Here is a 25,143-nt window from a genome sequence, read left to right on the forward strand (position 1 = left end):
CTGATATAGGGCTTAAGCCGAAATTAAGGAAAGAGGTCAACAGAGAGAAAAACATCCACATTATATGCATTAATCTCCTAATCAATATACTAAGTGTTATAATTGAATGACTTAACCACAACAATATGCCATCATGGGGCTTTCAAAGCAGATTCCAGAGATAGATATAAACAAAGGAAAAAGTCCATGTCAATTCTTTGGAGACCAAAGCAATTTGGAGTCAAAGCTCTAAGAAAAAAGCCATGTGTGAAATAACCTTTTGAATCCATGCGCTGTCTCCTTGACAACAATGACTAAGCTGTAATAAAAAGCTGACAGGATTTGATCTACACCGGTTGTTTTTCCTGCCGCTCCAGCTGAGGGCCAGCCATTCCCTCTCACAGCCCGGCCTTATATTCTGATAAATATGCTAATTCCCCCCGGCTCCGGGGGCGTTCAGTGACCCCGAGATGAATGGAGGCTGAGGGGATATAGACCTACAAGACACGCTGATGGCCAGACGTCAACGGGAGAATTATCACTGTTTATGCAACAAGGCAGTCGGAAAATAAGCAAAAAGAACATGCCCCGCAATGTAATGATGTGTTCTGCGTTGGCCCGCATCCCTGATCATCAAGACCAACACTTCTGCTGGTGAGCATTGTGTGACACCCAAACAGCAGATAGAAGCTTAAGGGCCATTGACTTTTATTTAGTTTGATCCCAAAACACCTAAAGATAATACAGTGCCATCATGGCGCTTTGGTCAGCAGAATCTATCATACCATCTATCCTACCTAACTGGGACTATCGCACCTTCTAGGTTCACAACAATGCCTTCAGACAGAACATCTTTGTCACTCTGTCACCTTCACTGTCTGCCCAATGAAGAGGTGATGGATGGTACTGCTGCATTCTGCTGACCGAAGCAACAGGACGACTGAGAAGGAGCCTTCTCATGAGGACTGAGCGGGTCAAAGGACTTGCCGAAGGACAGCTTGTCTCATCTGACTGCGAGAAGTGGGGTATCAAACGGAGGAATCTCTTCTGACTTTCCCTCTAAGATAAGACGCAAATTCAAGGGCAGCGATGAGAGGAAGAAAGAGTGACTCTTCACTCTATGGGGTCTGAGGTCACGTAGCTCTTGCTCTTCCTCTGTGTGTGTTTCCACCTGAATGTTCTCCTGGACGCCCGTCTTCTGGAGCCTTAAGGCTTGGCTGTGGTTTCCCTTTGTATCGCTAAGGGCTCTCCGTTACACAGGAGGGCCTCCTAAATAGAATCAGGAGGTGGTGTCCCTGAGGAAGTCTGCTGGTTGCTCACCCCATGAGATGTGACTACTTCAACCACTGCCAGTGCTGCAGAAGAAGGCGTCGCACCACGTTTTTCCAGGCCTGGAGAAGGAGCCTGTTTCTGCTTCATCATTGATTTACCGCTCCTTCCTCTCTATACAACCCCCCCTCTCTCTCTCTCTCTCTCTCTCTCCCTCTCTCTGCCCCCTTCTCTCTTTCCTTTCTACCATTCCCCCCCTTCAATATCTCTAAACCACTCCCCTCCTCTTTCTCTCATCCACTCACCCCCGACCTCTCTCTCTCTTTCTTTCTCTCTCTTTCTAAGAGTGCGAGCCAAGCAGGCGAGCTTGGCACCACAGCATAATTATGAAAATGGACCGCAGGTTTGTTTCTGTTAATCTATAAGTACATTCCACGCTCCCAGAGCCATAGGACATTTGAAAAAAGCAAAACAACACCCAAACCTTGTGTTTCATGGGAATTGACGGTTTAACCTGCTGTCCTCCAGAGAAGGGTCTACTTTTGGAAGGCATGACCACAGATGTCTCCTCAACGCTGCAGATTAACGAATGACTCACTCTCTAGACCCAGAATTTTCAGGCGAGGCTGTTCCATTAGACTTATGCTTATTGCTGGAAGCTATGTTGCTCACAGCACTTCATCCCATTTACCATAGCAAGGCCACTCAGCCGGCGTTCGGGGAGAAAGCGTTGACCTGATGGTAGACTGATTTTTTGCGGCACACTTTATAGGTCCAAGGAAAGATTTGTTGAGGAGAAAACACGTGGGTAGGAGGTCACCCTTTGTGGCACGGTAATCACACTTAAACGCTGTACACTTTCACCTTGAACTAGCACACGTTATCCTGAATTAAATGGAACTATTATCACTTACTTCACATAATAATTGCCAGTTTATGTTGCATACTGTATGTGTATTTGTACGTAGGTGTGAACAGTTCAACCTCAAACCAAATTGCACACACTCCAACTGCATGATGAGTAGCATATGGATGGATAACGTCACAGGTATATATAATCCAACAGTTTGCATATAAATAAATTGTCGAACTCTAAATTATCAAAAGGAGACTGGTTTAGCTTTTACTAAACATTTTATAGCTGCTGGCCAACTCTTCCAAAATGGAGGATGTAGGCCTTTTGCAACCAGATATATCATACCGCCTATCTCTCAATCTCCTCTTTTCACCCTTGATCCTGTTCCAACTAGGGTTGTTTTAGATGCGCTCCTAGACATCAACCCCAGGGATCACATGGGTGAGGACAATTTGGATCCGTTTTCAATCAATCTCTCTGCATTCATCATATCAAAACAAATAACCCACATTTTTAATCATTCAATCTCCTCTGGTATAGTTCCCATAAAGGTGGTGAAAAAAATTAACTAAATAACTACAGGCCAATATCCAACCTCCCATGCTTGGCAAAAATCTTAGAATCACTTATTAATTATCAGTTGAAAACATTTCTAGCCAGTGCTTCCATTCTGAGCCCATTCCAATCTGGTTTCAGGGCAGGCCACAGTACTGCTTCGGCTTTCACCTTTGTTTTAAACAACATTGTTTCAGCATTAGACGAGAAAAAGCACCGTGCAGCACTTTTTGTTGACCTTTCTAAAGCCTTTGACATTGTTGACCACCATTTGCTTTTACAGAGGCTGTGTGACTTTGGTTTTGATAATTCTGCATGCAGCTGGTTTAGAGATTATCTATCAGATAGACAGCAGTCAGTAAAACTGGGAAGCTACCAAACTGAGTTTTTAACTGTTACAAATGGCGTCCCACAGGGCTCAATTTTGGGTCCAGTTCTTTTCACAATTTATATCAATAACATTGTTTCATCACTACAACGACGACACAGTATTGTATTGCATTTCTGATTTGGGGCATCAATCTATTCGGAACCTACAAAATCCTTTAACACCTTGCAGGACTGTCTTGTGGACCTCAGGCTTGTTCTTAATACTGACATTACAAAATATATGTGTTTCGCCAGAGCAAAAGCTAAAAACGTCAATGATCTCAATATTCTCACAAATATGGATTTCTGATTGAAAGGGTCACTGAATATAAATATCTCGGCATCTGGATAGGACCTTCCCTTTTTTCTGTAGGAAAAGGATAATCGAGGCAGTTTTTATGTCTGTCCTCGATTATGGTGATGTGGTTTATCGGCATGCATTTCATTCATGTCTTAAACTCCTGGACTCCTTTTATCACTCTGCTTTAAGGTTCACGAACCATTGTGTTTTATATAGAAAGGTCGGGTGGTCCTCTCTTAAAGAAAGGCGTGACACACATTGGCACGTTTTTATTTAGAAAGCCCTGACTGGGAAGCTTCCCCATTATTTGACTACAGTACTGCAAATTTCAGATGGGCTTTATCAGACCCGCTCTACTGACATGCTCATGTTATATGTTCCATACGCCAGGTTTGAGCTTGGTAAAACAGCTTTTAGCTTCAGTGTCCCTGACTCTTGAAACAATTTAAAACTTCAAATTAAAAAAATACATTCATATCTTTTAACAAATTTAGACTTATTATTTTTAATCTGCCCCACATAAACTGCAATTGTTTTGGCTAAGCAATGTTCTTCTTCTCCATCTTCGGAATGTTTTAATTGTTTTTATCTCTTTATAGACTGTTGTCTTCCCTTCAAACACTGTGTGTTTGTACTGTATATTGTTTATTTGTAAAACTCAACATCATTGTAAAAGAGGGTCACCCCTCAATTGATCTTTCGAGGTTAAATAAAGGAAAATAAATTCATGGATAGCACACAGACAAAGAAGCACACATTCCAACGGTATTCATATGTGGAGAGAATATGATATGGAAGGAGTAGAAGCTGGTTGTATACAATACAACTATATTAATGTAAGGGTAATGCATGAGCAGAGAATACAATCCCTATCATTCTATAATGATCCAATATTTATAATCTGTATTCTGTAATCTAGTTTCAAGAATGGGAAACATATGGACAGAGAAGGATCTCCCCGAGATCCCTTCTATTCCCATGTTTGTGATGCTTTAATGAGCCCTGATTATCTTGACTGGATAATAGAGGTGTAGGCACAAAAAGGTCATCTGTCGTCAGCTCTTTGTGTTTTAACCTTCCAACAGCTGGAGGTTTGACGTAGAAAAGTGAAACACAACTGAACCTGTAAGGGCAGACGGCTGGGGCGACATATCCCATGTACTGTATAATACTGCAGGGCAAAACACACAGGCGGATGTTAACCCCAAACAATGCATGTGTGCTTTAATCTTCGATGACTCAGCGGCGGGGTGACTCTAGGTGAGCCCTGACATTATAGACTTCCAGATGTTCGTCTGTCAGCTGTGTGGAGTCCTGGCTTCCCTGGAAATGCCACTTGCCGAGTGCTGAGCGGTAAATGAAGGTGCGTGTGAGTTCCCAGCGGGGGGGGGGGGGGGGGCAGTGTGAAGACGTGAAAGGTTCCTACCGAGCCGAACTACTCAAAGGGTCTATAAGGCCTTTTCCATCGCGGCGTATCACACCCAGGGGAGTGATCGCAGTGTTTCACTCTTCAAACGCCTTTAAACACAGACGTTTTATAACGATGTGTTTCGTAATGATAGTGACTAGCGGTAGCACAGTGCCAAAACGCATGCATTTAGGTGATCTATTTGGACATATATTTCTTTTTGATTCTATGTTTGACACAAAATTGTATACGCTTAGTCAAATGTCAGATGATCACACTAAAAATAAAATGCTTTAGAGAAAGAAAGCCTAAAGCTTTCTTTCTCTAAAGCCTGTGTTAAACTATTGAAAAACACTTTTTGCACATGCTTACTGTTCTGGTCAAGAAAGACTTTTTGCAAGAAATTGCCAAATATTGCGAAGCTTGTAGCTAACTAGCTACAAGCTAGCTGTCCAATTGCAGCACTCTGCGAAGACTAGAGATATGGTTAAAATTAGGATACGGGACTAGGTTCTGCCTGGTTGACAATTAAGTAGTTCATTGAGAAAAAGCTCATTCAAAATTATATTAAGTATTTCATGTCCAGAAGAAACATACGAGCCAAGACAAAGCGGAAAAAAAAATCCTGCATTATTGTAATCCTCTGCATCAGTTTTTGTTATTCAAAGATTAAACTTGGATTAATTGCCAGTGGAAATCCCAGGCAGCTAATGGCAGCTGCAAAATCCCTTGGGGATTGGAGAACGTCTGTTCAGTAAAATAATAGGTAGCCTTTAAATACATAGATAAATGTGAAATATTTTACATAAATAAAAAGATAATATTGCTCATCCCAGTGTGTGGATGGAGTCAAAGACAGATGTTCCTTCGAAAATTCTCTATTTCCAGAAGGCAGATTTGAATAATTTCTTAAACGTTTGCCCTACATTGGTCGGTATATGCGTATTACCTGCAAGGTTTTTGGCCTGAATATAAAAAAACTACAAGATTAACCTCAACTCAACACACTCAACTTTGAAGAGAAAAGCAGTTGCATATCTTTATAATACTGTATGCCTAGCATTTCATGTCTTGATGCGTTGCATCGTATACAACTACAGTAAGAAGAACGTTATCCAACCCAAGGAAAAAGCAAGTTTACCTAACAAAAGAATGAATGATGTAAAGCTGGTAATTGTCCTTGACCTTCAGTAGGGACAGCTGAAAGCCTTTCTCAAGAGGAGAAATTACAGGCTGAAACTCATTTTGATCAAATTCATATTCATAACTAGAAAAGGTAATTTCTGTAGAATTGCGGTGTGCCTGCGGGCTATTAAGGCTAACGCTTTACTCGATTTTTTGCATAAAATCTTTTTTAACTTTGTAAAGGTTGAAGGAGTATGAACAGGCTTCCAAAGTTTAAAGTCTGAGTGGAGTAAGTATAATAATATAAATACATGAAACAATTTAATAATGTTGAATAGTTGACCAAAATGTAAGAGTTAAACAAATTGCCAATCTAATATGATATAGTAGTATTCAAAGTAGTATTAGTATTATACAGTCTCAGTACAATACACATATAAGAACGTTAAGAACAAAGGTAAGGCATTCATGATTGTAACTTGGAAATTCGTTCACATCTTTCTCAGCATTCAAAAGTTAAAGTTATCAAAAGTTAAAGTTTGAGCCGAGTTTTGAAGTCTGAAGTAGTTGAAGTCTCACAGAAATGCACAGACTGCAAAGAAGTCTGCCTATTGACTAACATTGCAATAATAACCAATTAAAGTTGATTATTGTAATATATATATATATATGTATATATATATTTATTAGTGCTGTCAAGCGATTAAAATATTTAATCGTGATTAATCGCATTAATGCCATAGTTAACTCGCGATTAATCGCAATTCTTTTTTCTATGCTAAATATCCCTTGATTTCTTTGTCCCATTAATTTTTCTCATTTTAATGCTCTTATCAACATGGAGAAGTACATCGGCTTGCCTTGTGCAAATGTTTTTTTATTGATAACAACTAGAGCTGTCAAGCGATTAAAATATTTAATCGTGATTAATCGCATTAATGTCATAGTTAACTATTATTAATCGCGATTAATCACAAATTATTTTTCTATGCTAAATATCCCTTGCTTTTTTGTCCCATAATTCTTCTCATTTTAATTCTCTTATCAACATGATGAAGTGCATCGGCTTGCCTTGTGCAAATGATTTTCTATTGATAACAACATTGGCATATACTGATCAAAACAGGACGATACAAAAAAAGAGCCTATAGTGCAAATAAACGACTGCTTTGAACAAATGTCATTTGAACATAGCAGTCAGGCTACTGCTTCTTTGTTTTGAGCCAAAAATTATTATTATTATTATTTTTTTTTTAATAAAAAAATTACGTTAATCGCGCGATAAATTTTTTAACGCCGTTAAATTTGGTTTGCGTTAACGCCGTTAATAACGCGTTTAACTGACAGCTCTAATAACAACATTAGCATATACTGATCAAAACAAGACGATAAAAAAAAAGCCTATAGTGCAATTGAACGATGATCCAACAAAGATACTGCCTTGAACATAGCAGTCAGGCTACTGCTTCTTTGTTTTGAGCCAAAGGAAAAAAAAAAAAATACTAATAATTTTAGTTTTTAATTTTAATTTTTAAATAAAAGATTTGTGTTAATCGCGCGATAAAAAAATTGACGCCGTTAAAATTGGTTTGCGTTAACGCCGTTAATAACGCGTTTAACTGACAGCTCTAATATTTATACATTTTTTAATTAGTAGCCGATGGTTCCAATACAAGCTTCACTTTTAACAATTTGAATGGAACCTCCAGATGAAAAACAGTTCCAAAAAGGGTCCAAAGAAAGTGACAGAAGGAATTTGACGAAGGACATATTTAGTTAATGCCTCCGGAATTCACACCATTAATTGCCTCTGCCCCCCGCCTCCTCCTGCACCACTGAAGGTGCTCTGCATCTGCACACAGCCAGGCAGACATTGTTCTGGCTACTTTTCCCCCTTCCTTTCTCTTGATTGGAAGCGATTTGTTAGCTTTGCCTGGATCAACTAAACAGACCTCCGGATGCAGAAAGAACACTGCAGAAGGGAAGGGAGCGATCAGAGAACAATACGAGGGCCTGCAGGCAGAGCAAATTGGCTGATTAGGATACAGGTGGCAACACAGGAAGGGAAGGGATATCACAGGACGCCATTATGTGTGGGCAGCAGGGGTCCAATGAGATACTGTCGTACTCACACATACTGCCCCCGCCACCGCAGGGTAACACTCACACGGTGGGACGGTACACACAATGCAAGTGATAGCAACTGTGAACCCAACATGATAAACACATATACACACAGAAATTAACAAACACTCTTAATTGTAGAGTGATTATTGCATTATCATGTGTCGGAAAATTGTTATTATTCAGATTTCCTAAGGGCTAGCCGGTAATATACATAATAATCAAATGTAGCTGCGCAGCTGGGTTTACATTTCTCTGTTCAGATCCACGGGTGGAGGCAAATGAGGTCATGAGTTCTGTTTGTGGTAACCGTTCACCATAGTTCTCCGTGCCTGAGCAGGCCAACTAAAACTCTCCTCAATCGGTTCACAATTACACTGAACTCTGAACAATGGACACTTTTTTGTTTGACGATCAAGGGCCAATAAGACTGGGGTCATGACACTAACAGGGGGTGAGGCTGAAGGTCAGGCTGGGGTCATGACAGTAATACCAGGGTGAGGCTGACGGTGAGGCTGGGGTCATGACACTAACAGGGGGTGAGGCTGAAGGTCAGGCTGGGGTCATGACAGTAATACCAGGGTGAGGCTGACGGTGAGGCTGGGGTCACATCAATAACAGGGGGGGAGGCTGAAGGTCAGGCTGGGGTCATGACAGTAATACCAGGGTGAGGCTGAAGGTGAGGCTGGGGTCATGACAGTAACAGGGGGTGAGGCTGTAGTGGTGGCTGGTGTCATGACAGTAACAGGGGCTAAGGATGATGGGAGGCTGGGGTCACAACACTAACAGGAGTTGAGGTTATAGGGGAGGCTGGGGTCATGACAGTAACAGGGGGTGAGGCTGAGGGTGAGGCTGTTGTCACTATGTTAACATGCAGGTGAGGCTGGGGTGCCCAACGTGACACTGGTGTGAGGCTAAAGGCGATGCGGGGCGGAGAACAACAGAGAACATGAAATCATGGGAACAAGAGGCCGGAAAGTCTCCTCCCCCAGCCGACAGCACAGCTCCTCTCTGGAGGCGGGGGACGCTTGCTTCTGCTCCATTAATCTAATGACAATGCCCCGTGACTAAATCCAGCTTAGCAGGCACTGCTCAGCCTCCGGGGCGTCTCTTTCACTTAGCACACTGCATGTACGCAACCAGGAGGAAAAATAGCTGGTGAAATATTGGAAATAGATAAATCTGCAGGTAATTCAATTAATACAAATAAACAATGGAAATTAGAATGGATTAATGCAATTATATATTGTCGGAGCATATAGTATTAGTATAAGTGCTGTCAAATATTATTAATAAATTAATTAAGATGAATTAAGATGTATAAATACAAAAACAGTACCCCTTTGGAGAAATGGATCCTACAACACGCTGATCCACTCAAGACCCTGTTTTTATTTGAACCTACTTCCGTTTCTCTTCGTAACCTTTTGTTGCGCAATACTTCATTACTCAATATGTATTTGGTCTTCTACATGAGACAGACGCATAAGATTGGTTTAGTTTGGACCTTTTTTTATTTTAGCTATGAATATGGAATGTATGTGGTAAGGCTAGCCATGTGGTGTAGGAATTTGTATTTTAAAGCAGTTTACTGCTGTGTATACCCAAAGGATGTTACATGCCTGGAGAAACAGAGGACTTATATGAGTCAACCGAGTCCTCCATACACAATGGAGCAATCACATAACAGAACACAGAGAGAGAGAGAGAGAGAGAGAGAGAGAGAGAGAGAGAGAGAGAGAGAGAGAGAGAGAGAGAGAGAGACATACACACAAAATAACCAAAGAAAAGCGTAAGATGCGAGAGATGAGCTTACTAAAGTGATAAAGATCTTTAACAGCATTTGACAACAATAAAAGTGCTGGAGGTCGGTTTGATGTCTGAACTCATTCCAGTAGCACTGAGGTGAATCTCAGGAGGAGAACAAAGTCTCCTCCGATGGCTTTTTGGACGGGCTGCTGCCCCAACGGATCCCCTCTCCTGGCAGTCTTCTGGGGATGTCGGGTTAGTGTGCGCCTTGTTTGTTTTTCTAGCGATGTTTGCGTTAGCACGGCCTCTCTGAAGGGAAGGAGCCCAGGTCCTGTTCCCTCCTTCTGGGACATCGACGACAAGTCTGCCATCTAAAACAACTATGGTTTTCTTTTATGCTCCCCAGATGGGAAGGATAGAGAGGGGGCTTTTCTTTCTGTTTAACAGATGCTGGAGTCACCACCACGCTCACCTCATAGGGCCTGTATTGCCGTAACGCCGTGGAAACACAATACTCATAAAAAAACACATATTTTTTTGCATCATCGCAGCAAAGAGGAAACCACCAGCCTTCGGCGCCGATCCCATCTCCTAACTAGCACTTTCCCCGATCTCAACAACAGACTTTACTTGAGTGTCCACCCTTTGAGACTGCAACTGTGATTAAGGGGTTTAAGTATACAGTTCAACTGAATGGTAGGCCTTGCTCATTCCCTCTATTCACCTCTTTAAGAGACCATGAGTGCTGACACCCAGACCCCGACGTGCCTCCAGGCCAGGACCAGCACAATGTTGATGTGGCCTATGCTCCCCAGCGGTAAGAGGGGGCGGTTTAGCAGCAGCTACACACGGGCTGCTGCGTCTCACCGGAGATGGGATTGGAATGAAAGGCGAAAAGTAAACAGAACCGAAACGCACAGCAACTTCCCCCCCGCGGTGATACAGCTGTACGTTGTGACGTGTGGATGCACACATCCGACAGCCCCTTTTAAACCCTGCATATGGATGCCCGCATATCCAGATCAAATGAAGCCAACAGAGGCAATCATATTACATGCTCCAGCCAATGCATGCTAGGCCGCAGCCATGTGGAAAAGTGGTGTTTTCTAGTGCTCAGTCACACACCATTGGCGGGCTGGCGTCGGATGCGTCATGCGTGTGCAGCGCTGCATCAGTGCGGCACGTTGTACATTACACGCTCGGTGCTTCATGGATCAACTCGCTATAGGGGCTATGACCAGACACTGTCTGATGATGTCGTTAGTGTGCACAGGGGCAACAAATGGCTTTTTGGTGTAAAACTAAGTTGGGGATGTATTTTTGTGTCTGTGTGTGTGTGCGTTTGTGTGTGTGTGTGGGTGTATCCGTGCGCGTTTGCATGTCTGAATAGAAACGCACAGTGTGGTATGAATCACTCTCCGCCATGGCTTTAAGCCACGTTTTCTTGCACATTAATATACATGAGGGAATATCTATCTTGAGTTGAGCCGGTGGAGGCATTGCGCTGTGCATCACCCACCGTGTGAAGCCTTAAGGCCTCCCCCCAGTGCGTTCCACTTCTGGCCTTCAACCCTTGAAGGATTGGAATGCAGCCGGAGCAGCGTGACATCGGCTGACAGGTAACAGACAACGCGAGCCGTATCAGAAGATCACTGATCTCTGGTGGGTGGAGGATGCCATGCAAAGTCAATGTCAACCGTCTGGATTCAAACACTTGAATGGAGACACAGAGATGAGGGCCAGGCCAGTTTGTGTTGCATCTCTGAAGAGTTGCTAATGAGCGTCGGCCACAGTGGCGTTAATTGAGAGTTAACGAGCCTGGGGATATGTCGATAGCAATGGACTGGGTGGATAAATAAAGAGATAGAATACATAAAGAAATAAAGAGAGTAGTTAGCCACAGCCCGAAAGGAAATATGATTGTACATATTTAAACATGATACCGTACATGGTTGGTCTGCTGTTAACTAGATTGATTGATCCAGCCAAAACATTAACCTAGCCAAAGCAATTTACATACAGAATATATATATATATATATATATATTTTTTTTTTTTTTTAACAAAATTGCTAACCCATCAAACAGCTTATTAAATGATCATCATAATCTATCATAATAAAAGTATATGTTAACATTTGATTGGTTTGAGTTAAATAAATCACATTACATTTCAGGCCTCATCTTTCATTTATTGGTTCTTAATGGGAGAATATTAATTTAAGTACATCCAACTAAAATCTCAAAATTCCAACTTGTTCTAACCTCTCCGGAATGATATTCATTGCCAAAAGACAACTGACCACCGAATAATTAACATGGTATAAGTTGAAAGTTTGAGTTTCACTACCTGTCTGTAGCCATTGTTTTAAATGAGTATCAAAAAAGTAGGTTGATGTTACCTTCCTCTTCCACCGGGTCTCATGCAAATGCAACTGTTCCCCAAGGTCGCCCGACCCCTTGTAAACGCGCTTCATATTTAATGCTATGCCGGGCAAGGGGCCTGACCCCACTATATTGAAACTCTCATATTATACGCCATCCAGAGCAAAACAAGAGCGGCTTTAGCTTTTGCCCGTACACCTAATTAATCAGTTGGAGGTGATCTGGGCAAAAGCGAGAGTGCTTTATTCTGCATTGGTACTGTAGACGTTACAGACATGACACAAGTGTAATTAGGAACGATGATCTATGTGCCGTAATGAGAATTGATGGCTCCTCTTCTGCATCATCAAGCATTTTCACCTTCTCTTTCTGCCTTTTGCAACCAAAGCCCTTTCTGGATTGGATTCACACACATTCGTACAGACACATGCACGTGCACACACACTTAAATTACCCTGATTAATGGACTTAATTTCCAGCACATTTAACTTCCTACCAACAGCCAGCTTCACCTCTAAAGCTTTCTGATGATTAGATTTAAACCGTGTCAAAAAGTCAAATGGCTGGAGATGACTGTCCTCCACTCCCATCCCTGTCCGCCATTGTCTCCGTTTTCCCCCTCCTAGAACACAGAACATCACTTATCCTGAACCCCGACCATAAAGGGTGGCATCCTTACTTACTTAGAAGTATTTCATCTTAAACATTGGCAGTGTACCATGACATAAAAGCAATTGGATATTAGCATGAATTAGTGTCACACAATAAACCCGGTGATATGGGACATCCGTGGTATAAATGTCACAGTGAGCTATGAATATCGTTCAGTCATCTGCATAAACTCACACTGCCCGAATGTGCCATGTTGACAGTGACAGAGTCGCGCGGAAGTGATCTTTACAGGAACATCACACTTTTCCCTGTTTTTTTCTCCCCTTTTTCCCTGCATCAACAACCTCATATAACGTTCACCAGAAAGACAGAATTGGTTTATCGAGGGTCGCTTCTATATTCACTATACACACCTATAACAATTTAAAAAACCCACTAGCGGGCACATTCCCTAAAAATAGGCACAGCAGCTTCCCCCTGCTTCACACATTTCACACACTAATTCATTCTGCTCACATTTCAGGATCCCTGCTGTGTTCCCTGCAGGCCCGAGCACCGAGCGCATAGTGTACACCAGTCACCTTGCGAGCACAGCACGGCGGAAACACACTGTCAGCCGCTGACCCCTTCTGACGGCCCGACCCCTGATCTGTGAATGCGCTGGCGAGGCCCTTTGAGCAGGCTGCCAGGCAAGAGCACTCTGGCGCTGTGTAAACATCACCAGCGCTGCCGGGGCTACTGCTGTTTAAGCACAGGTTAATATTAGATGAGACACTGGGTTTCTTTGATGATGTAAGTTAACCCTCAAAACTAGGGCTGCTACCCTCAGGAAAAGAGGTGGTGTTGGTGGTGGAGGAGGGAGGAGGCCGTGGAGGAGGGGGGAGGGGGTGTTGGTTGTGGAGGCAGAAGGGGGTGGTGGGAAGGGACGAGGGGGTGGTTGTGGGGGATGCAGTGGTGGAGGAAGGAGCGGTTGGTGGAGGTGAGATGAAGGAGCAGGTGGTGGAGGAGGGATGAAGGGGTGGTTGTGGGGGATGCAGTGGTGGAGGAAGGAGCGGTTGGTGGAGGTGAGATGAAGGAGCAGGTGGTGGAGGAGGGATGAAGGAGCGGTTGGTGGAGGTGAGATGAAGGAGCAGGTGGTGGAGGAGGGATGAAGGGGTGCTGGAGGAGGAGGCAGGGGGAGGGGGGGAGGGGGCGGTCGATGGAAGAGTGCGGCTCAGCAGTTCCTTGGAGAGTTGGGATAGCCTTCTGCAAATCACAGCGCATTGTAAGACCATGGCCGGCAGCTCTGGCCCGAAGGGTGCGGAGCAGTCAGAGGTAATAAGAAAACGCTATTCCCCTCTCCCTCCTGGATCACACCTGTGCACTGGGACTGGTTCTCTCATGGTGGACGAGCAGCCTGTGGCCGGCATGGCTCCGGCGGGAGATGGCCCTCATTACCGGAGCGCCATCTGATAGTCCACCGTGCTTCCCTCCACCTCCCAAAGACGGGGAGCCATGTGATGATGGGGCCAAAAATGGCCTATTATGTTTGTGTCTCTCGACTCACCCTGGTCCTTTTCACATCCCTCTTGCCACTTTGGCTTTCTCTCTCCCTCCGTCTATGTCTCTCTGTCTCCGTCTCCCTCCCTTTCTCTTTATCTGTCTCCTTACCTCTCTCAGCACTCTCAACCTGTGCCCATCTCTTCCTCTGTCTCAGCCTCTCTCCCTTTCTCTCTTTCTCGCCCTCCCCCCTCTGGTTCCCCTCACACCCACACAGAAAGAGGGGGGGTTAAGGAGAGGGACGACCGTCCTCCAGGCCGGGCTGCTGAAAGGGTGAACAGGCCAATGAAGGAGCAGATCCGATCCGGGGGAGAAAGAACAGGCTGCTGATGAGCCATTTACCTGCTGTCTGTCACGCTAAGCAGGCAGTGCAGCATGCTTTCACACACCGGATAAAACCCGACCGCAAGCTACAGCAAAACGGTTTGTGAATTGATGAGGCCCAAGGAGAAGTGTGGTAGCACTGGCTAGCATGTGAACAGGTAGAGTGGTGGAGGAGAGGAAGGCGTCGATAGCCCTAATCAATCCTAGCTTCCAGAGAATTGTAGCTACACTCTGCTAAAGACCGGCCCCGGCGCGATCCATAAAACAAATAATGTGGATTTACACGGGCATCGCTCATAGAAAAATCCTCTGATTCCAAAAGGAAATCGTTAAAAGACTCCTTAGATACCCTCTTACTTTGTCTCAGCAGCAAGTCACTATTAAAGACACACTGATTTATTTATTAGTCGACCATCAATAGGCTAACAGGACAAATGATTAGTTGCATTCTAGATCAGATATTGTCTATTACTTTCATTATGTATTATTTATATCATGCAGCTCACCTGACCTTCATCTTGTGTAAATGTATTCCTATTACAAACAGAATAATGAGTCTATTCCCTTATCAAGAGCCCTTATGATATCTTATTCTGATGGAAATAGTTACCGTTCTTATCCGCTGTTGTTCATATTGAACATCCTCGATGAAACACATTGTCATGTACCCTCCCACTGTATGAGAATACATCAAGAGAAGTAACCTCAGCGACTTTTGTTACAATTATTCACCATATTATACTTTTCCATTCACTGAGTTATCAGCTAAGTGATCACAAGACAAAGAGCAGGCAAATGTAAACAGGCTCCTGTTTGATGTTAGCTGCAGCTAACTACCTTTTGGCCACTAAGCGTGGATGTTTTCTTGGAAGGTACGAAGCCCTTTCGCTAAGCGCTGACGTAGTGACGCGAAGCAAAGCGTCATTGCTGGAACCTATTGTAGATTATATTGTTCAATTCCACCAAATGATTTAAAACTCATTCCCACTACCCCACCAGGAGCCTCAATGTGTTAAATCAATGGACCGCCCATTTAATGATAGGATTTGCTGACCAAAGCAACAATGTGGTACTGTACTCAAAAAGAAAAAGAACCATAATAGGTTTTTGATATCTATGTGTATGTGGGTGTGTGCACGTGGGTGTGCGTGTATGTGCGTGTGCATCTTTGCGCGTGCGTGCGCGCGCACGCGCGCGTGTGTGTGTGCGTGCTACATGAGAGGAGGGACAAGGTAATGAGCAGCGACGGAGTTGGTTTTCTCGCTAGCCTGTCGAGGCCAACGGGGGCCTAATGCCGTCTCCGGTCCGCACTTTGTTTTTGATGAAATGGAGATGGACTCTAATTGAGCTTTTACTGCATGTGGGAACAGCGGGCGAGAGAGGGATCTCTGGGCTGGTTTGGCTTGATGGGCAATAACTCCAGAGGGATCCCATGTTACACTAACCTCCTTCTGAGAACGTGTGTATCCTTGTGGCTGAGCTAACAGCATTGTGAAATGGTTTGTAATGCGGTTATCCATGCACTTTTCTGGTTGTTATCTTCGCCGTCATCTTGTTTGAAACCAGGGGACATGAATTCCCCAGGGTGGACCCAGGGGACGCATGCAGCGCCGTAGTGGGGGACAGCTTTGGGTGCGGGCGTGTTGCTGTACGCAACTGACTGACGACATGAATGTGTGTGAGTGTACTGCGGTCATCGTGACTGGACGCCCAGCCACTACGTCTGACGGGTACTAGTGTGCTCACCGGCCAGCACCCCATGACCATGGACAACAGCAGTTTTGGTTTACCTTTTTCTTTTTGAACTTCAAATATGTACTTGTTATACTACTGTGTACATCAATGATGCCAGCCATTGCACTCCTCATTATTTTTGGAAGGAGGAATGCATTCCTTCTCAAGGTTTCTTCCTTGTTAATTGAGGGAGTTTTTTCAAGGGGTAGGGGGTTTCATAAATACATGGCCTGTAAAGCCACACAGTAACTGAGATGAAGTGATACGACAAAACAAATTGACGTGATTTGAAACATTGCGGTGGAACAAAATTCCATGTCTGACATGTCAACTCTGATCACGAGAAACGGAGGAAGACACCAAAGAGCCACGTCATACGGGAAACACCTTAAGCGCCCATTATTACGTGACATAATGAGGAGCCGATGTATGCTGGGCTACGCATCACACTTGGCATTAGGGGTCTGGTGGTTTTGAAATGGTGGGACGGGGGGAAACGGCGGCTGCGTGCTACGTTCTAGTCCTCCCCTGCCGCCTTCTTTGTCACAGCTAATCTTGTGTAATCCACTTAAGAGTCATATCGGAAAAAACATGACAGGGATTCCTCCGCCGCCTGTCATGTCGCACCGCGCTTACACACGATATCTGGCGCTCAGCAGGTCTTACCGTGGCATTTTTGTCTAAATGCGAGGTTTATCTCTATGGTAATTTGCTGGAGCGAGGTTTGGGGAAATATTCCACATTAAGATGGCCATCAATCACCAGTCTTGTTTAAGGAAGGACAATGAAGGGCTTTTTGAGCTCACCACTATGGAGTCAAGTGTGCGGTATGCGTTCGGCGTCTGAACAATATCCGTTCAGATGGTAGGATTGAACTTGGTCGGTCGTGTGACCGAAGAGTGAAAATCAATAATGATGATTCATTCTTAAATAATTGAACGGCAACGTTGGCCAAAGATGGCATGATATGACACTAGTACGAATTTGCATGTAAAGTAAATCTAACATTGGTTATTCATGAGCATATTTCACATCCAAGCGGTGATCCTTAGCGCTCGCTCTGTGTCAAGACGATGCCAAACTGTACATCCATTAAATCAAACGGATATTGTGTTCATCCAAAACAAGAAGACATCCAATCACAACCTAAAGAATACAATTTCTAGAGTATAGCACTAAGTACCTCACTCCTTAATCGAGATGAAAAGCACTTAGGCATTCAGTGAGGACGTGCGTCTGCTCGCATGGATGAAAATCCATTGATGTAAGTTAATGTATTGTAAGTAGATGGCCGCCATTGGGGGCAGAAGTTGTTCTGTTCTTGGAAAAATAATGTTTTTTTTGGAAAAAGAGTGGTTCCATGTTCTTGGAAAAAGAAAATCCTGTTGCCATGGTTTAACGCTTTTTTAGAAGCCGCAAACATGATGTACTTACAAATGTCCCCAGTGCCCTCTCTATCAAAGACAAACTATGTTTTGTGAAATGCAAGAAATATTCTTCAGCTAACCAGTAGGCATTTGGCTTTCACAATCACAATACATTCCATACACTGGAAAAACAACCATCAGAATACATAACACAGCAGGAGGATTGTCACTTGTGGGAGGGAATGGGGGAAATGTTGAAGTTAAATTTGACACAGCACTATTTACAACTCTTACTATTCATCAGCATTTAGCAGAGGCTTTTACCTGTATCCAACATTTCTTTCCATGTCCTCTGATCAAACATGAGTGGTATTTCAACTCAAGTTATAAGGCCTAAAATTTATTCAGCAGTAGAGTTCATAGTTTATAGTAGAGAATAGCCTGTGGAAAATACCATACGTACGGTTAGGCTTGCATTAACGCATACACGCACCCACTGCAAACCGCTTATTTCTGTAAATGCGACATGCAGTAGGGCCTAAGTGCTGAGTACAAGGTTACCCCTCTTGCCCACTGCATCCGTCAACGGACGGATCCCATTGACTTAGAATGGGGCAGAGCCGCAATGCATTGTGGATCCATCCGTTCCGTTGGATCCGTCGGCTCCGGCAAGAAAGTTGAAAAAATGTTCAACTTTTCAGGCTGCGACGGATCCGTCATCGCGTATGCTCGGGCTTGGCTGACGTATGCCTCTGCAAAGACTACTCCCCCATCCGTCAGCCACGCCTTCCGTCATCCGTTGATGGACGGTGCAGTGGGTAGATGGTGTTAAGAGGTTACAGGCTATTCCTTTACATAACGGAGGTGACTTTTCATAATGAGCACTGTGAAAGTAGCATCTTGGTACACATCGCCCCTCACCTGGATGACAAGATGAGTAATTCACCTTCAGGCTACTTTCCAGCTGTATTGTGGATTGGCACTAACAGAGCGTTCTCCTTTCCTGTACTTCCTTAGTTGTATTTTCTGACAATGAGTGTCTGGTTGGTAACAGTTACTGACTAAGGTCTGCGCCCCCCTATCGATCGCACGCCCCTCCATCACATGTTCATCAGCCTGCCCACCACGTTGATCCACCGCTGTCCCTGGCATGCAGGGCAGTGGAGGAAGACAGCCAGAGTCAGGCCATGGGAAAGCTGGAGAGTAGTGGCAGTGAGTGGGGTCTAGGCTGCCCTGGGGTCGCAGGCATCACAACACCTGTAAGTGCATGGAACACAACCCTCTTGACTGATACCTCGGGCCAGGAGTTCATCTATAAAATAACGGGGAGAAAAAGTTGGAGGGGTCCGTGGAAAAAAAGGGGGGAGTTGATGCATCTTCTCCTAGGGGGCTAGGAGTGTGTTTCCAGCCATAGCTAGATTTCCTCTGAGCCCCATAAGTCAGGGGAAGAGAGGCTGTTAGCATCGGCGTTAAGGTCCGGGTCATCCCGAATAGACTTGTCCCGATGGTAATCCATCCTTTAACTCGTTCTGCAGCACTGTGTTTAAAGCACCGCCGCTTAGAATGATGTGGAGTCGTTTCACCCCGACGGCAACCACAACACAAGGACAACGCAGCAGTGTGTGTGAAGGCAGTGTGGAGGTTGGATTATTATGTTCCTGGACTCATTAAGTCATACCACTGTTAAGGAAATAGCAATACATAAAAGCAGCACATACGTGAATACATACAATGCATGCACCTAGAGATGTTCAGTCTTTACGTGAATTCTAAGACGGCGTTGTATTCTCTCTTTAGAATTTTACATTTTCAATTTTTATTTCTAACACTAGGGAATATTGAAAAGAAAACTGAATTAAAAAGCGCAGGAATTCACAGCACCCACAGGGATTACAGGCACAAGCAAATATCCAGCCAGAGTGGGATATATGCATTCAATTATACGTTCACTATACGTAGCTTCCACTGAGCAGGGACAGTGTTGGGACCAGAGGTGGGTTACCGGCATCCATGAATGTGGCTTTCCTTTCGCTGGCCTCCCTAGAATCTTTTCCCTTTAAGAAACATTTGATTAAGCAAGAGCGAAATAAGTTGTTTGTCTAAAAAGAAAGAAATCGAACGGAGGTGGATTGATTAAGGAGGCAGAGTGACGAGAAGTGTGAAAAAAAGGCCAGGAACACGATTAAGAGAGAGCTGAGAGCTGAGTAAAATGAACAGTTACTATAACCTCCACGACAGAGAGACAGCAAAAACAATGAAATAGACAGATCAGATCTCTGATTAAATCAGACTTCTGATTCAATTTGGCCACCCATGATCAAATCATTGGCACTAAAGCGCTGCACGTTCAAAGTGGATGGGCTACGATATGGGCCTGGGAAATACAAAGACATGGGGGAAGGATCCCATGGTTGTGAAGGAATTTAATAAGTCGGACCCACATGACATAATGCTTTGAACAGAGGACACACAGTCTCTAGGACTTAGTGTCTTCAATCAGATGCTATTGAAAGATACCACTCAGGTGACATACTTTTATAGCTTTATACTTCAAATAAATGATGAAATAAGATTCCACATTTTAGGGAAACCATCCCAAACTGCATTTTACAAGTTTACCGTAACATGTCAAGTATTGCACCTTTGATGAAGGTAACAGCCTCTAGGTAGGCCTCTCTGGTTCTCTGGACACTCCAGGAAGAGATGCACGTGAATGGGCCCTAATGAGGCGGTACTAAAAGATGGGTTGTTCAGCAAGTGCATAATCAAGGTCAAACGCAAGAAAATCTGGAGTGGTGATGGGGTTTAATGTTTTTCCAGTGGCCCCGTGCACATTATCCTCATCACCAACAGCATCAATGAAGATGGAATCCAGGTATGTGTCTATTACTTTTCCCCCCTACTTGTTTTATGGCAGCATTCATCATCACTAATGTGACTAATAGCATCTTAATATCAACGAAAAGACACACAGCAGAAAACTGGAGGCAAGGGAAAGAAACAGAGTGATATGAAGTGGGATATGATGGGAAGGTGCTGGCGACCTAATGGCTAAGCAGATATGGTGGTTGAGTACAGGCAGGTTATTACTGTCATCTGTTTAACTGTTTAGCTTAAACAGAAAATAAATCTTTGTTTCCACAAAACAACAATTTGCCTGTCTGGTGTAAATGCTAAAACCGTAGGAGCACATACACCAGGATTACTGATCAATCCAATCTGTTTTCCATTTACAGATAGTATTTGTAGATTTTGTGTATGATTGTATTGTTAAAAAACTATCATCATGGGTGAGCTGGCGCCATTCCTGCCAACGGGGAACAAAGCAGCAGAGTGCACGAAAAAAGTGGACTCGTTCACAGAAACGTCCATTAGTATATTCACAAGGCACCACTTTGTGCCAGCGAGAAATGGTTGATGACGATCTACCTGCAGACTCACCGAAGCAGATGACAACGATGGTTGGTGGGAGGGTTAGTGCGCCAGTGCAATAATTGACGATAACTGCGGATGGAAGAGCCCGCGGACTGATGACATCGATTGAGGAATGTTCAAGATGCTAGAGAGATATATAAATGTGGTCTGTTGGAAAAAACGTGTTTGGGATGGACATGATGGTTCCAGCATTATATCCAAGCTGTAATGTAAAAGTTAATGATTACGCGTTAAAGTCAAGAATTATTGCACTTTTTCTATTTGGTTGTTTGACAGACACATGAGAAAATGTTTTGTAGTCAAATATTTTATTCCAAAATGCTGTTTGTTTTGTTGGGTTCCGCATTGGAACGAGATGGAATATTCATGAATTAAATAATCGTTAAAGAAATAAAATAAAATGTGAGACAGAGGAAATGTACTAAACTGAGTAATACCTTATTGTTATCTTTATTCTCCCAGTCATTGTGAACATAGGCCAACAGACGACAAAACAAATTGAATTTCTTCATTGAGTCAAAGCTCATTCCACTTATAAATGAGGCTTTGTAACTTTACAAAGTTTTCTGACAACATTGACAATAGTGTCATTGTCAGGGCCAGAGAACATGAAGCATGTTGAAAAAAGCATTGAAGGTTTTTGCTTTCTTTAAGTGTTCTCATAGACTACTTAGAGATAATATTCATCCCCGTAATAAAACCTGGTCTTGCTCGACAAAGGCATCCCTCAACTTATAATTGAAATCGTTATAATATAGATCTCTCTCTCGTCAATGTCACACTCTACGACATTAAGTTGAAATGATGTTCGAGGAGAAAAAGTTCACAAGTTAAATATATTTTAACCAATGTGAGTTTTCTTTGTGTGAAGGTAAAACTTAACATTTTCATGCACCCATGCAGTCACTTTCTGAACATGTGACACTCACAACAACCCTAAGAACTTCACAGTCAATATTCAATTAGCGAGCACACCTTCTTAACACATCGCCATATCTCATTAGTTGGTGCGTCGGCCCGTCGTATTCTTAGCCAATTAATGCCTCACAATTAGTTGGCCCCTGCTGGTCAGGGCAGCGCTAATGAGTATGATGTAATTACTAGAGGCCTTGGGGTGCACATGGCCTAACAGGAGGAGGTGGAACAAAGAGAGAGAGGGATTGAGAGAGAGACACACAGAGATATGGAGATGGAGAGACTTTGTAAGAAAGAAAGGGAGAGGGATAGAGTGGGAGGAGAGAGGGAAAAAGAGAGATGGAGATAGATGGAATGGGAGATAGATCGAGTGGGATGGGGAGAGAGGGAGATAGATAGAGTGGGATGGAAAGAGAGAGTGGGAGATACATAGGGTGGGAGGGAGAGAGAGAGGGAGATAAGTAGGGTGGGAGGGAGAGAGAGGGAGATAGATAGGGTGGGGGCAATGGAGGGATGGAATAATAGTGCCAGGGATAGACCACAGAGTCATTTTGAAAAGGAAAGACGTGCTAATGATATTGATGGCTCTCACTTTGAGTGAGATTATACTTGGTGTAATAATTATTGATAGATCATTTCTTGTGATGGAGGTGTTATAATGGCCTCAACAATTATGTCCATGCCACAGGTGCATTGTGTGTACACAAATTGGACCCTCCAAATAGGCTAATCATCAAGCCAGCTGATAGGTGGTTGGGAGAAACATTAGCATGTGAAGAACAACTTCAAATTGTCATAGAGCAACCTAAGTGGTTCAATGTAGAGATTAGGGAAGCAATGGATGATAAGGCTTCTACTCGAAACCTTGTCCTACACAGAAGTGGTTTGTGTGAAGTACTTAAGAAATTTTCAATGGAAGCCTTTGGTATTCTCAGCTGCACTTGCTCATTCTATTGAAAAGGTGTAGGGAAATAATACATTTCCCTAATTTTGAAATGTCGAGTGATAATATTATTGAAAAATATGTGTTTTCTCATGTGGATATTTCTTCCAAATAAAGTAAGTAAAGTAAAGAGCTTTCCCTTTTATAAGATATTTCCTTCATGTTCTTGTTACCACGCATAGCTACGTTTGTATATACAGATACAGACATAACCACGTATGTCTCTAGACATCTACAGACATAACCATGTATGTCTTTAGACATACAGCTACATACATAACCATGCATTATGTATTATTTGGACGAGAGTGCAAATGGTAATACTGAGATATGGATTTCCAGAAACGGCTTGAATGTAAAATCTTTTTGTTTCATGAGCTGGTGACCTTGAACAATGACATAACCCACTCTGTCTGAGCAGGTACCTGCGTATGTGCGTTTGTGTGTGTGTGTGTGTGTGTGTGTGTGTGTGTGTGTGTGTGTGTGTGTGTGTGTGTGTGTGTGTGTGTGTGTGTGTGTTTGTGTGTGTGTACGTGTTTGTGTGTTTCCATGTTATATTTAGCTGTTTGAGTGGGACAGGTGAAACTAGGTTAGTCTGTAATCTAAGATAGCGTACAATGGCTTAACGAATCTCTTGTCATAGTCGCAACACTGTATTCATCTGAGTTCCTTCCCTCACTCCCTGCGACGCTAACCCTTATATTGTGTTAAATCACACATAAGATAACCACCAATCCATTGCAAAATATCCCTATCAACCCCTGCCTGGATGCAGCTTGAAAATAAATATGTGAAAGTGTGTGTGTCTGTGTGTGTGTCTGTGTGTGCGCATCTGGTGCGGGTGTGTGTTTGCATGTGTGTCCATTCACCCTGGTTTGGCCTCATTTTCCGCACCAGGTCATCCATGTATTCCAATAACAATACACACAGAAACCCCTGCGCCTATATAATTGTGCTTATAACAATTTCATGAGAGTGACAAAACACCTCATGAATAACCTGCGAGCCGGATGGGGGGGATACGAGAGCTGGGTTGAATGGGTGTGTGTGTGTGTGTGTGTGTGTGTGTGTGTGTGTGTGTGTGTGTGTGTGTGTGTGTGTGTGTGTGTGTGTGTGTGTGTGTGTGTGTGCATGTTTAATGAGTGACTGACCTCCACGAGCTTGTTGGCGTGCTCACGGAACACCTGGGCGTACTCTTTGACCTCCTTCTCGTTGCCGCTCTTGGCCGCCTCGATGAGCACCAGCAGGGGCACGTTGGTCTCCAGGAAGGAGTCGGAGATGTGGTCCATAACCGCCTTCCTCAGCTGCAGGACAACAAAACAAACAGGGGGTCAGACCGCTGCCCAGTGTGGGACGCGGATCATCCTACCGCCCTGAGCAAGGATCAGCTCATAGGATCGGTTAAAGGTGCTTTAGGCCCACACGCAAGAGCTGCCTCTTGTTGCTGAAGCTGTAGCCAATCCGTCAGCTGTTATGGAGGGAAATGCACCGTGAGCATTTCTGTTGCAGGCGGATTTCAGTGATTTGAAATTCAGCCGATTCTGTAGACAGTTGGACAGAGGATGAAATCTTGTGTCCGGTATTGGCTTGGAGAGGAACATGGAGCCATTGAACCGTCCTGCCTCATGATCGTAGTAAACCCAGTGATATACTCCTACAGTAGACGGGGGAGACGGAGGAAGAGCATTTGACTGAGACCATAAATACACGAGTCGACGCCCCTCGGGCCCTCTTAGTGGGGAACTCTTCTGCATCCCATATCTGTTTATGGAATCATTGACTGCCAAACTGCAGGAATACTGGTTATTTTCTCAGGGAGTAAATGGACAGGGATGCTACGCGGAGAAGATATCTAGCCGGGGAAGGAGGCCAGAGGGAACAGTATAGGAACCATAAAAGACAGGCACTTTATCTTACACACAGGAATTTAGCTGGCTGTCGCCAGAGTTCAAGCAGATAAGCATGCACATACTAAACACCTCCTCACGCCAGAAAACACACACACACACACACACACACACACACACACACACACACACACACACACACACACACACACACACACACACACACACACACACACACACACACACACATAAGTGTACAAACAAACACACACACAAACATGCACACAGACACATAGACATGTACACAG

The 25,143-nt window shown here is 43.8% G+C and overlaps 1 protein-coding gene across 3 annotated transcripts in view; it reads right to left on the reverse strand.

The window, feature by feature from the left end:
• The window catches only part of ctnna2 (catenin (cadherin-associated protein), alpha 2), a 271,296-nt gene that overhangs the window by 38,539 nt on the left and 207,614 nt on the right, over positions 1 to 25,143 (reverse strand). For all 3 annotated transcript variants that reach the window (XM_030351804.1, XM_030351806.1, XM_030351805.1), the window contains one exon: positions 24,140 to 24,292. In XM_030351804.1, the coding sequence (XP_030207664.1) occupies positions 24,140 to 24,292 (153 nt within the window). The remainder of the gene's footprint in view (positions 1 to 24,139; positions 24,293 to 25,143) is intronic.

Source organism: Gadus morhua, chromosome 3, assembly GCF_902167405.1.
Source record: "Gadus morhua chromosome 3, gadMor3.0, whole genome shotgun sequence".
In the NCBI taxonomy this organism is placed as follows: domain Eukaryota; kingdom Metazoa; phylum Chordata; class Actinopteri; order Gadiformes; family Gadidae; genus Gadus; species Gadus morhua.